Here is a 13,624-nt window from a genome sequence, read left to right as displayed (position 1 = left end):
AACAAACAAAGGAAATGTACATAGCAAGAACTGTAATCTCTATTAGCTAAAAATGTTTCAAATAATTCCCATACAACTGCTTTCTAGGACACATTAACACTTCAATATATGTAGGATTGAAAGTGAAAGCAGGTTCTTTTTAACCAATATTTATCTCTCTGCAATAAAAGGCCTGTGTGCCTATACCATAAAATAAAACCTATTCATTTCAGTAGATAGCTGAAAACTATTCATCAATAGGGTATGCACTAATACTATTCAGGGCATTTGAAAGCTGCAAAGGGTTATAGTTTAGTTGGGTTCATGTAAGTCCTAAATTATCAAGTGCTACATCTTTTGCATTGACTATAAAATACAATTTCTAAACATGACAATTTAAGCAATTTATTTTTGCATATTGGGTCTGCCAAGTCCTAATGTTATCTTGGCCTTGGTGCTATGTAACTTGATTTCCTTTTCTAAAATGCCTATGGGGGGATGCTGTTTAATGAACTCTCTGTATATCATTTATCTTTCAGATACTCGGAAATGAATAAATGCACATACCTACTGCAAGTCCTATATGTTTAAAAAAATGCCACTGCTGCGAGTCGAAGAATTTAGACATTTTCACTATGGGATCTTTTATTTTAGTGAATTGAAATATCATTCTTACAAAATGTCTTGAACACTGAATTCCCACTTGTCTATTATCTAGATCTAAGTTTAAAAGACCTGAACTCATTAGGGTATCCCCGGTTTTACATTGTGTGTCAAATAAGATTTCACATTGGAATAGAGTATCGATCTGGAAACTAAGGGCCTTATTCATTGTTTTACAGACAAGAGATTCTTTCACATAAGTAGCGGATGTCCCGTCCACCATATTGCACATCCCGTACAGTGTAGGGCACTTGTAGTACAACGGATAGATTATCCACTGCATTTTGACTGATTATCTTATCCACCAAACTGCAGCCTAAATCTGCTGATCAATCAGGAGTTCCAGATAGAGGACTAAATATTAAAGAGTGCTAGATAACCGCCCTTCTCTCCACTTTGCAAATTATTCTTGAGGCTGATACATTGCTTGAGGTGTGGACTCATCACTTATATCTCTGAAATGCTCTTCCTTTCCATGTTCCCTTTACCTACCTTTTCCAACAACTTCAAATAAGTATTTAAAAATTATTATAGTCTGGAAACAGTATCAATTAATATATTCTTTAATTTAAAGCTATATCATGCATGTAGATAATTATTTCCTGAGCATATCTTTAAATGATGTAAATTAAATTTCTGCTCTTACCAGTAGTCCAGAATTTATATTTTCTGTTACAGAACACCTGTGATAATCTGGCCGAAAACTACAACCTAAAACATATTTTCACTTCTTACAATTCGAGCAAGTCCATCAACCATGCTTTTCTGTTGTATTACTCAACAAAATCTGCTTGGCCGGTTCCCAATCTGTATAGCGTTTTATATGTTAAGAATTGTAGCTATTTTAAACCACTTGTGCATTGCAGAGTGACCTTCCTGTACACAAACTGAACAGAAACTATACTATGGTATCAGGCAGAGTTTTGGTAAATTGAATTTAGTTGGACTAATTTACATACGTCTTGTGAATGCATGTAATGTGAAACTGTAATGAAGTCATATGAATAGTTGAGAAGTTAATATTAATTGTATACACCATGGGCTAATTCACATACAAGGGAGTAAATATTCATCAGTAAAAGTAGTCCTACTCACTTTTTGAAATTCACAAATATTGGCAGTAGTATTCCAGAAATGGTGTGCCATTTGTTTGCTTTTCAGGGTGCTACTGGCAATGTCATTTGATATTTGTCCTCAATACAGAACTGCTGTTACCATACAGTAGTGCATTGAGGAAAGGCACATTTTCCACACAAAAAAATCACCACAGGGAAAATATTCCGGTGGTGAAGCCAATTTCCCTACACCCAAAAAAATGTGGGAGTGTTTTATTTCCCTGCCATCACGGAAGCAAATCTACAACTATTTCCCGGATGAGAGAAGGCTTGGGAATAGATTATTTCAACTCCCAAAGCAAAAAGTGCCTTGGTCCACCCACTTGCCTGCCTTGATCTCCATCTCTTGAGTGGGTTTACTACAGTGTAAAGATATGCAGTTATCTTGTACAATTACAAGGTAGTAAATTCATATACACTTTCAAGGTATTCTTTAAAGGATATGTGATAGGTTTAAATTGAGCTGTTTACTCTTATAAGTACAGGATTGAGACCAAAATGGCAGTGTTCATCTGGACCCAATAGTTTACAGAGTGTTTCAAATTTTTCATTTAACCTGGATATTTTTATGAAAGTATAGTAGGAGGCTTCTGTCTGCCAAGAATTCTACGCCCTTCTTAAAATTCCTTCGGAACTTCATTTTGATACTAGTCAATTTCTCCACCAAACGTCACACAGCTAGAAAATAGGGTCAACATTTGCGACATTGTCTTTTCAGAATCATTGAAGTCTGTGACTGCATGTTCATACTGTATGATTTGTATGTGTTGGTTTTGATATAGTTGTGTGGGGAGGGGTAATAGCGTATATTGGTATGGTGGTGTATCTGGGTTCAAACTAGCTTAACATTGTTTTTCATTGCTCCACGTAAGATCCTCACACTGTAGCTTATCCTGGTTTACTTTGGAAATTACTTCATGAATCAAGATTTTGATTGACTAGAATTTCACTGTGCGCGTTAATCTCGGATGTTACAGAAACTGTCAAAATAATCATGTTGCGAGGGGTGACAAAGATTCCTGAGATCCACACCTTTACTCCACTACGGATACAACCTGCATCTTTTCCTGAGCCCCAGGACAGTCACAGGCTGTCACAAAGACCCTCTATCTGACATAGTTTAACTTTCCTACATTCTCTAATCATCTGTATGCAACACTAACTCTACCCATGAACTTTTAAAGTCAGTGAACTTACCTTTACCACGTGGGATTCGAGAAAACCCGATCCCCTTCTTCTTCTCTAATCTATTGTGATGACAAGTAAGATATTGGCTGGCTATCTCTATTCCCTTTTTATGTTGCTACTTCTACGAGGCACATTTAGGGCCAATTCATAGGATTGCTGATCAGTGTCAGACTACTATAAAGTGCACAACTCAGAACTTTTAAATTACTTACTGATCATTCTGACTCAATCACTCACTATTCGTTTGTCTTCACCTAAAAACACTTCTCAAACGAAGGAAGCATTTCCACGTTGCTCAATTGCAAATATTTGTATTGTTTCTTACCATGGATATGAAAACTACTTTTCTAATGTCCCACCTGTCGTGTCCGAGGACCACAGATTCCCTGTGTACAACAGAGAACTGGAATTCTCAATATGATTTATGTATGTTTGAATTCAAACCCACATTTAGGCACCCTTAGATGAAATGGGAAATTGTACGATGATGTTGTGATGTGTTCAGTGAACTTACAATGAAATTCCAATAGAAGCCTTGGGAACAGACAGCAATGTCTGTCCATCACTTTCAGGCTCAAATAACAGCATTACCTGCCTCAGTTTAATTCAATTATATGAAACTGAGATGTTTTTGTTTAATTTGATTGTATTGAAGCAATCACTACCACTATCTCGCATGCTTTTTGTCAGAATTAAATACATTATACACACCATCTTCCTGCACCCTCTGCCTTTCTGTCCTCACGAAACAGAGGGCATGGGGACTGAGCATCATGACACTCTGTATGAGTTTCTCTTCTGCCGGGGAATGCTCTGATTATCCACTGGCTGTATATAAACAAGCATGCTTCTTTTTTGATAATCGATTTTAAACCACTTAAGGCAAGGGAGGCAGATGTACTACCTGTCAGTGCATCCCAATGAGAGAGGCGGAATGCACAGGGATCATAAAACACTTCACTTAAAAAAACTGTTGCATAGGAGTAAATCTAAGGACCAGATTTACAAACATTTTGTGCTGTGTTTTTGTCACAAAAGTGATGCAAACCTGCACAAAATGCTTTTTTGTTATTTACAAGCTTTTTTTTTTAGAGCCCTGCATCATATTTACACAGTGTAAAGTGGTTCATGCGTGATGCAGGGCTCTCAAAAAGAAGATTTATTAAGCCACACAAAGCCACCCTGCATGGCTTTGAGCTGCATCATAAATCATTAAATCACTGCGTCACCTTCCTCTGCCCACGGGAGACGTTCCATGGGTGTTGTGGTGGGTTATCCCATGCAACACCCATGGAATTTGATGCTGCCCAGATTTACAAAACCATGTAAACCTTGGGAAGCACCAAATCTGTACATCTCCCGCGGTAAGGAGTAACATGGAGAAATAACTTCCTTTCTCCTCGGTTTTTCTCCCTTTGCAGAATGAGGAAAACGCCTCTTAGGATTGTGTTTGTGCAGGAAGGTGCCTTTTCCTGCAAAAAACACAATCTGCATTGGAGGCGTCCTTGAACTATGATGCCAGGGTGCCTACATTGGCGCTAGGCTGCCAAAATTGAGCCAGCGCAGGAAGAGAGGGTCAGGAATGCACTGTATTGTTTAAATACGGTGCATTCTTGCCCTTTCACTTTGGGGTAGGGCAGCACAGCAAGGTGCCTTGCTGCACTGCCCTATACCAAAATGGCATGAATTAGGTCCTGTGTTTCCAGTGCAAATCTTGTTTTGCACTAAAAAGTTGCCTAAAAATGACAAAGAGCAGTGGGAAGCACTGCTTTGCATTTCTTAGCATCAAGAGGGCGATACATGGTTCCATGCAGCCAACCATGCTTTTTGACGCATAACCCTATCTACTAACAATAGTAGGCAGGGCATTTCGTCAAAAATTAACACCACTTGAAAGTAGGCTTTAAAAAATGTTTTCATTTCTCCTTTCTTTTGCAACGTTGCATGTGTGCAGCAAATGCAAAGTAGGAAAAGTTTCAAAAGTTATCTAGGCATAGTACCTAATATAGACTCACACACACACCCTGCACTGTTGCGCAAAGATGTGTGAGGGACGCTTGCCAGCAAAATTCTGCACTGCCGCTGGTAGAGGGCAGTAGAGTTCAATGTATTAAAAGGGGACCCACTGTAACTAGTAGAGGTTCCTAGGACAGGGCCACAATATTTTAAATATTTAAAAAATCCTAGGCAACTCAGACCCTGAAGAATGGCAGGTAAAACACAAAAAATAATAACAGAAACTCCAGTGTACTAAGCTAATAACGACAAAATGTATAATAAAATATTATTCATTTATTGTTGTTTAAAAATATATATTAAAAAAACAAGATAAAAAGGGTGGTGACTATCAGATGCGTATCCCTTACGCTAGGTTGCCGTACATCCAAAGTCGGCGCCTGTGGCGATCTGCCTTTTATTGAAATTCTAGGATCATTCCCCAGATTGTTGTCATCATCTACATACTTAGGGCCCGATGTAGGTCGGTCGGTAACGGCCGAAAATCGGTATTTTCGGCCGTTACCGACCGGTATTTTAGAAATGGTATGTAGGGCCACATATTTTACAGAATCAGTAAATTTACCGATCGGTAAATTTACTGATTCTGTAAAATACCGAATCGGTATTTCTACCGATTAGGTAAATTTGATATGTAGGTGGGACTCTTCTCAGTCCCACAAGCCTTACCGATTCGGTATTTTAGCATCAAATTCAATTTGATGTTAAAATACCGATTCCGGTGTGCATGCACATGTGTGCATGCATGCACACCTATGCCATATGACAGGCAGACCTGCCCTTAGGGCAGGTATGCCTGCCACATGGCACACGAGCCTCTTTTGGGGGTGCCAGAGGGTGTCAAAGTGACACCCCCTGCACCCTTGTGTAAATCGGTATTTACCGATTCGGTAAATACCGATTCGGTAATGCCCATTCATTCCTATGGGCTTCAAAGCCCATAGGAATGAATGGGCATTACCGGTCGGTATTTACCGATTCGGTAAATACAGATTTTTACCGATTCGGTAATAGGAACATCTGGATGCTCCTACATGTCCCCCCTTCCTTTTTACCGATTCTTAATTACCGAATCGGTAAAATTCGGTAATTAAGATTCGGTAAATAAGTCCTACCTACATCAGGCCCTATAGGTTTTATTCCCTCGGTGACCTGGATTTACATGGTCAAGTTCCTCATTTTAAAGTTGTAATAATTTTTCTTACCTCTATACAAGCTTTATCTTCGATCGCTTTCTGCACTACATTCTATCAGAACGGTCATTGGCACCCTGTCTTTCTCCATCTGATGTGGCCATATTCCTTTGGCTTCACAATTGAGTGGACTGCATTTGCCTGCTGGGTTCTGAGGCATATCTCTGTCATGCAACCTAGCGTTGCCAGTGTAGATCAATTTTAGAATTCCCAAGTGGTTCTCCAGAAGAAGGCATGTCATACGCCGAAACACGCATAGAGATCTACATCCGACCCCCTTTTTTTGTATTAATTATTTGTATTGTATTTTAATATTGAATGTATATTTGATTCTCAAATACTGTTCTGTATCATTTCATGCCTTATTTTTGGTATGTGTCTTGATCATTTCAATGTTTGACAATAAGATTGTTTTTTATCTTGTTTTTTAATATATATTTTTAGAGGGCATATTTTTAGAGGGCAGTAGAGTGTCATATATCTGTAGTTAAGGTGCTCTCCTGCTCCCTCCCTGTCACACAACACTGCACAACATTTTTGTCTGCTGCGCCGAGTTAGGTGACACTTTACTAAATCTAGCCCCAAGTCCGGCATTTTTACTCCCTAAGTAAAATGTGTTTGTTGCTTGTGAATATGTGACCATTGTTGTCTTCTTGGTCCCGTAGGTGCCTGCCTACAGTCCCTGGATCCTAAACTGGCCTTCAGGACTACACAATTTGTGCCAAGGCACATTTCGGGTTGCTTCATAAACCAAATAGCAATGTCGCTCTAAGCCTTTAGGTTGCTAGAGTATTAGAGCAGTGGTGGAAAGGACAGTATATCTTATTTGCACAGGTCCACTTAATATTTTCTGTCATCATATGCTACACATTGTATTGGAGAGACAAGGCAAAAAAACACATCCTCACGTAACAGTGTGTCAAAAGGATATCCAAATCTTGTGCCAGGCCAAACTATTAATTTTGAAAATTGATCAGCAGTGCTTTCTGATCTATTTTCCACCGCCATTTTTCTTCTCCATATGAGCTTGAGAATACATTTTTTGTGAATATGCACTGCTGTTAGTCATTTGGCTTGGTAATTATTGATGCAGGATAGATGAGAAGGGGTCTTACACCTGGATTTGTATGTGTCTTTTTAAGACCTAATTTTCATCCCATACATTGCAGGACATTGACAACCAGATAACGTTTTTTTCTGGTGTCTACATGTGTGTCATATCCATATTTCCAAAACACTCTACCTTACACCGATATTTTTACCCATCCATATTAAAGAAATGTTATTACAAATGTCAGTCTCTTAAATGTATATGTCCTTCATAACCTGAGGTAGTGATAAAGATGTGAGAATATTTGAATGTGAACTTGGACAAAACACCCAAATTTAAACCGTATTTTCCACCTATCTCATTTGTTGGCTTTGAATAACCCACACAACAGAACCCTAGATTCATCCAGTCAATGCATTTTTTTGCACTGTAACTTCGGAAACATTTCTCCAACTTTAGTATGGAAGTGAACACCTGCTGCAATCATCACTCGTCCTTGCTATTCTATGATCCACTTAAAGTGGAAAACAGGCCAATGTTGCTTTGCTACTTTATAGGTCATCCAAATATAGAACAAAGTATCATGTGCCTCTTTTGTACTCCTATGTTTTAGGAAATAAGAAAGACTGTTTAGGTAGGGAACTGCCAAGTGTTGGCTTGAAACTGGAAAATTCAATGTATGATTCAGCGATTTCTTATTGTAGGCCGATCGATGCACTAAAATAAATTGGGTGTAACATCCCCTTTAAGCCTAGAGAAAACAACACAAATGAAAACCTAACATTCTTTTAAACAAAACATATACAGATGTAGGTAGCTGTGTTTTTGTAAAATGCACTGTACGAAGTGCAAAACAGAGATAATACGTCTGATATGGTGTTTACACCAATCCATTGATGTCTGCCAATATTTCAACATTTAATATTCAAAATGATCTAGTTAAAACAATATTCGATGAGAACATTCAAAGTTAAGGTTCAGTGTATGATTCAGGTTTTGTGAGCTCAAAAACAGCATTGCTGCTCTAAATTAGGACAATTCGGTTTTTTTTCCTTTTCGGTTATTAACACCAACAGGACACTTTACTCTATTTTCGTTTATGAAAAAATATATATATTATAAGCAGCTGTACAAATAATGATGTTTGAGAAGAAAGCAGCCAGTCTACCTAGATCAAGGCAATACGTTTAAAAAAGCTTTGCTAGTTTTCTTTTAGCTCCGATCAAATTTCAAACAGCAATATTACTACTTGGATTTGGATTTTTTTTACCATCTGTTGCATTCACCCTAGAGAAACTCTTAATATTCTTACACACGTTACAATTTATTTGATTTGTATATATCAAGGCAGAACTCAACCTCCCACTTGGCCTCTGACATAAACAGTGCTTTTTCAAGGATGTCAAATTTTGACTATGAAAAGAAGGTTTCCTTTCAGTCTGCTCACATTGTGGACACAAAATACCGCATAACAATGTAGTTTTTGTAATAGTAACTAATGGAGCTAGCCAAGTTTGTTGTAAACAAACGTTTTTGGGGCAACTGGTCATGATCCTACAATTGAGTGTCTGCAGCCACTGGTCTTGCAACCGTTTACTCTTGCCACTGACTACTTATCTAGAGCCCTCAGTGGGTCACTAAAACTACTGCCCTTTAAAAAATATCTCAGAGTTCTGAAAATGTTTGGGTCAAAACCAGATGCTGCTGTAGCAGTGAATCTGAAAATATCAAAAAAGTATAAGAACCTTTACACTGGCAGCTAAATGTACCAAACATCGTATTTCCTTGCAAAATAGATGTGCTTTCGGAAAAAGTATTTATTCAAAACAGAAAGATGAACTTGGGTACCATCTCTATTAGATGGAGTGTTTTTCCAAATGAAATGCAACAATCCACCAGTAGCACAAAAGCATATGTTTCCATAATGGTTGTAATACTGTTTCATGTTGTTTAAAAATAGATGTTTACTTAAAAAAAACATACAAAAAGCGTCAAGTATATCCTCAAACAAGTGAGGATTTTAAGAAATATTATGTTGGTGCAATCCTAGCGATTTTGATGCAGCCCATAAATATTCGAAACCAATAATTTCACATTTTTTCACAGTTTTTTTTTCTTAAGACTATTTAAGCATTTAACCACATGCTCTATGGTCAGGACTCCAAAAGGCCCTTTTCATTTTTGGTGTAACATTTTACAGGGATTTACGGTACAGGTAATAGATAAGAAAAATATTGCTGTTCTCCCTGGCGGTAACAAATATTAGAGAACAGACATAAATACAATATGCCACTTCTGGAACCTTCCTGTAGCACAAGACAAATAAACCAAGAAATACTGGCAACAATATGTATAAAATAACACACCCCAATAATTCATTTGGCCGCGCAATCTGTGTCTTTCCTTTTGCTTGTTTTTCTGTAATTCAAAGCAGGGTCAAAGCATCAGGAACCACAGATTGATTTTGCAACATCTCTTTCCTGTCCCAAATTGGGGTGGCAGGGGTGGGGGCGGAGTAGGCACCTGTCTGCACTTTAAACAGTGTCCTCATTGCAATTGCATCCTCTGCTGTCAGCACAATGTGCTAAAGTAAGGCCATTTTAACAGTGCAGGATACTTAAAAAAAACATTTTCTTGGTTTAAAAAATGATTGTAGGCACTCATGTTTCTTTTAAGGTTTTCATCTTGTGGGTTTACTCATCATTGTCAGGCTTGACGTCCAGCATGGCATGCAACTCCTCTGCTGTATATCCCAGCAGGCTTTGCAGGTCACATACAAAACGGTACACGTAACGTTTGCCAGCTGTCTTGTGGATGATATTTTTGTCATAGTAGTAACGTAGGCCGCGGCTCAATTTCTCATAGTTCATTTTCGGCTTATTTTTCCTTTTACCCCACCTTCTTGCAACCTAGAAAATGAGACACCAGCATTACAAATTGTAAGAAGTTTCAAGAGAATGTGACACACAAACACACACACACACTGATAGTTAATCGTCAAACATGCTAGGATGAACTGTGTAAAACAAGTGAACATTGTTTTCAATTCATTGAGGATATCAAAGTCATTTTCATACAAAGTTGCTATATCCTTATGCTTGCACTTATTATGTAAGTACTTCCATGTTACATCTTTCAATTCTAATAGTTGCCTAGCACTGTAGAATGGTAGAATGTTACTCTCTTAGAAGCTCCAGTGATCAGTTAACTTGCTGGAGGCTGATGATGAGAGACGCTTTGTGAGGGTCCTTTGTGCTGTACTCCTTTACTGGAATAAATCTACTTTAAACCTACCATTGGACTGTGTAGGACGATGGATATCTGACTATGATTACCCCCAACTTTTTGCCTAGTGTTTAGCTGGTTTTCGACTTAGTTGGCCTGGGATCCGCCTAATCAGGGCCCCAGGCTATCTGCTCTCACTGTAAAATGGACTCCGTGTACTTTAGGTACATACCTAATTGGATATTGGGTCACCTTGTGAGCCCCTGTATAGTGTACCATAGGTACCCAGGGCATAGGTGCATCCAAGGCCTACCAGGGGCTGCAGCATGAATTATGCCACCCCTGGCTGGCCATCCAAATTGACATAACTGGCTCATCACTAAGCTGGGGCAAGGTTGTGTAATCACCCCTTGCTTAGATATAGTATTCCTATATCTAACCTTATATATAGACACATATGTACCTATAAGTCACTCCTATGGCAGCCTTAACAATCCTGAAGGCAGAGTGCTTGGTTTTATGTGAGAAGAGGCTCTAGCATGAGCTGAGCCTGTCTGCAGCTTTCGGAACCATGTCCTTATAGCTGTTCTATGATATAGCCATACCATATACTCTTAAGTGCATTATAATCCTCGCGGTTATTGCTAACTTTGGTTTGGCTTTATCAAAACATGTCGTGTAAGGTGTCATACGCTTTGGAATACTACCCCCTCATCAGTTCTGGCATTCCACCCTTCTAGAGGGAGAAGACATGTTGTTCCTGTTAATCCCGGTTAAAGTTAACCAGAGCCTCAGCATCACCAAATGGATGCTGCTGCCACAGACACAAGTCTGACCTCCTGCTGCTGGGAGTCCTTCCAGCGAGGGAGGCTTAGACAATAGATTTCCTGCATTGGGAGGTGCTAGCACCACCCCAGACAGGCCTTAGTGTATTGGGGCAGGGAGGGCTGAATGAAATGAGACACTGCCTGGGGCACACAAGGTGCTCCATGCATAGTCCGGTTGAAACCAGTTGCTGGGGCACTCCAGCCCCAGATCTGGCACGAAACTGGACAAAGGGAAAAGGGTGTAACCACCCCCTTCCCTGGTCCCATCCATAGGAGGGACCTAGGAGGTAATCCAGCCCCTTTGATTGGTATAAAGGTAGGAGCTGAGCCTAGAGACTTTAGATTTATCCTGAACTGAAACTTGAAACGAAACTCTCGACCTTCAACATTCTACTACAACTAGAAGACTGAAGAATCTCCCTTGTGGTCAAGGAGTGACCACCCTGTGCAAACAGGCACTATCCAGCGATCTGCGGTTTGCTTTGTCAACGCTCCCGCCGGAGCCCGAGCACAGAGCCTGACAAGAACTGGACTTCCAGACTTTCTTGAGCCCGATCCACAGCCACAGCAAAGCTGAGACCAGTGGAGGTGACGAGAGACGTGGGACCGGACATCTTGAAAAATCTGCTACTTGTTACTTGTGCAGCTTCTGAGGCACCCTCGAAGTTGTGCATTGGGGATTGAGAAGCCCTAGCCCTGAGCACCTTTTGCACCGACGCACAACCCCCCACACTCACCGAGTGCTGCGTGGGGCCTGCTAGTACTTTTGTACTTGATGCGTCTGTCTGGTCACTTGCCTGTTGGCTAGTGGCCTCTGTGACGACGAACCTTTGAATTTAAACTGCCTGCCTGGTTGCTCCAGGTTAGCCCCTGCTTCCCTGAAAAGGAGAAACCCCCCCAGACCTTGCTGGTCTGAACAGAAGCCCATCTTTGATTCCTACGTGGGTTGCATTTGCCAAGGCCTGTTGACTCCAATCCGGAAGCCAACACCGCCTACAGCGAGATCCTTTGTTTTACAGTCAGTATTTAGCGCCTGGTTGTTGTCGACACCTCCTGGTCCACGTGGCTGCAGAGACAAGCTTTGCATCTTCACCTGATTGCACCTGACATCGCCTGGTTCCTTCCTGGTCACTGGCTAGTGACCCAGACTCTGTCCCCTCTGATTTCAGGTACTCTTCATCCTCGATCTACCCTTGGATCTCAACCGGACACTTCTCTCCTGGTCGCCTGCAGCATATTTTTACAGGTCTCCATAGGATTCAGCGACGAAACCCGACACAACTTGACACCTCTGCACCCGGCTCCTGTGGGTGAGGTAACGCGAGTACTCAGGTGCTCCTGTGGGTATTGACTATCCAAGTGTCCTAGTTTTAAGTAGCTTTCTCCTAGTCCATCCGGAAGTGTCCTAAATCAACTAGTTTCTGACTCTTATGTTCCCATTGTATCCCTATGGTAACTCGCGTATGTGTTTAGACACTGCACACGCATCCTGTGGGCCTCCTGCTTCCTAACTCTTGTTAGCTTAGTGTAGCCCCGGCGATTCCCTAGGCCCTAGGCCTATTCTCTGTTCGTGACATGGTTCTTATACCACTATTTTAGTATATGGTTTACAACACCCCTAAGACTCGACTGTATTTTGTGCAACTTATTGTATGATAATTGAGTAACTTGTTTGGTGCTTTAGCATCTGACCTCATAAAGAGTTCAGAGGGGTTGTGTTTATAATAAAAAACATATATATTTTATATATAACCTGTGTGGTGTCCTTTCATTTGATATTCAAGGGGTTACATATGGTAAAACAGCTGGCTTCATATGCTCTCTGAAGTTTTAGCCTAAGACTGCTTTGTCCATGATACCACTAGGATAGCTGGTTTATAAGGTTGACTTTACAACCATCACCATAAGGGTTGTTTGGACTGATACAGGGTGCCCACTATAATAGTGGACATCACATATCAGGCCAACTTTTCACATTGGTGTGCAGCGGTTGGGATAAGAGCTTTCTGTTGTTTTACCAATTGTAATCTTAAGACATCATTTGAAAGATCACATAAGGTACCTATAGGTACATATAACAAGTCTTATAATACTTAAGTTCTACTGAATTTAGTTGTTGTAGAGCAAAGGGCTTGGCACACCCTGACTACAACTCCTAGAGAGGTTCTAGTAGGAAACACTTAGTGTAGGTAGCTGCACACACCACACCACACTAGATAATGTCTACCACAGGAGAGCCTAGTGTGACTCTCCCTGTGGGAAGTGACCCTGCCAGGGCACCTTCAAGATATGATACCCTAACCTTCCAAGACTTAAGGCACTTGTGCACATCTAGAAGGTTAAAACAGGGTTCCAACCCTACCCTCA

General features: G+C 40.3%; 1 protein-coding gene across 1 annotated transcript in view; it reads right to left on the bottom strand.

The window, feature by feature from the left end:
• Window positions 1-8,248: 8,248 nt before the first annotated feature.
• Window positions 8,249-13,624, bottom strand: part of ETS1 (ETS proto-oncogene 1, transcription factor) — a 418,514-nt gene continuing 413,138 nt past the window's right edge. Inside the window, exon 8 of the mRNA XM_078681989.1 lies at window positions 8,249-10,114. Coding sequence (XP_078538115.1) covers window positions 9,899-10,114 — 216 coding nt within the window. The 3' untranslated portion in view covers window positions 8,249-9,898. The remainder of the gene's footprint in view (window positions 10,115-13,624) is intronic.

This window comes from Lissotriton helveticus, chromosome 3_1 (assembly GCF_964261635.1).
Source record: "Lissotriton helveticus chromosome 3_1, aLisHel1.1, whole genome shotgun sequence".
NCBI lineage: Eukaryota > Metazoa > Chordata > Amphibia > Caudata > Salamandridae > Lissotriton > Lissotriton helveticus.
The sequence above is the reverse complement of the archived record's forward strand: the minus strand, read 5'-3'. Positions and strand labels throughout refer to the sequence as shown.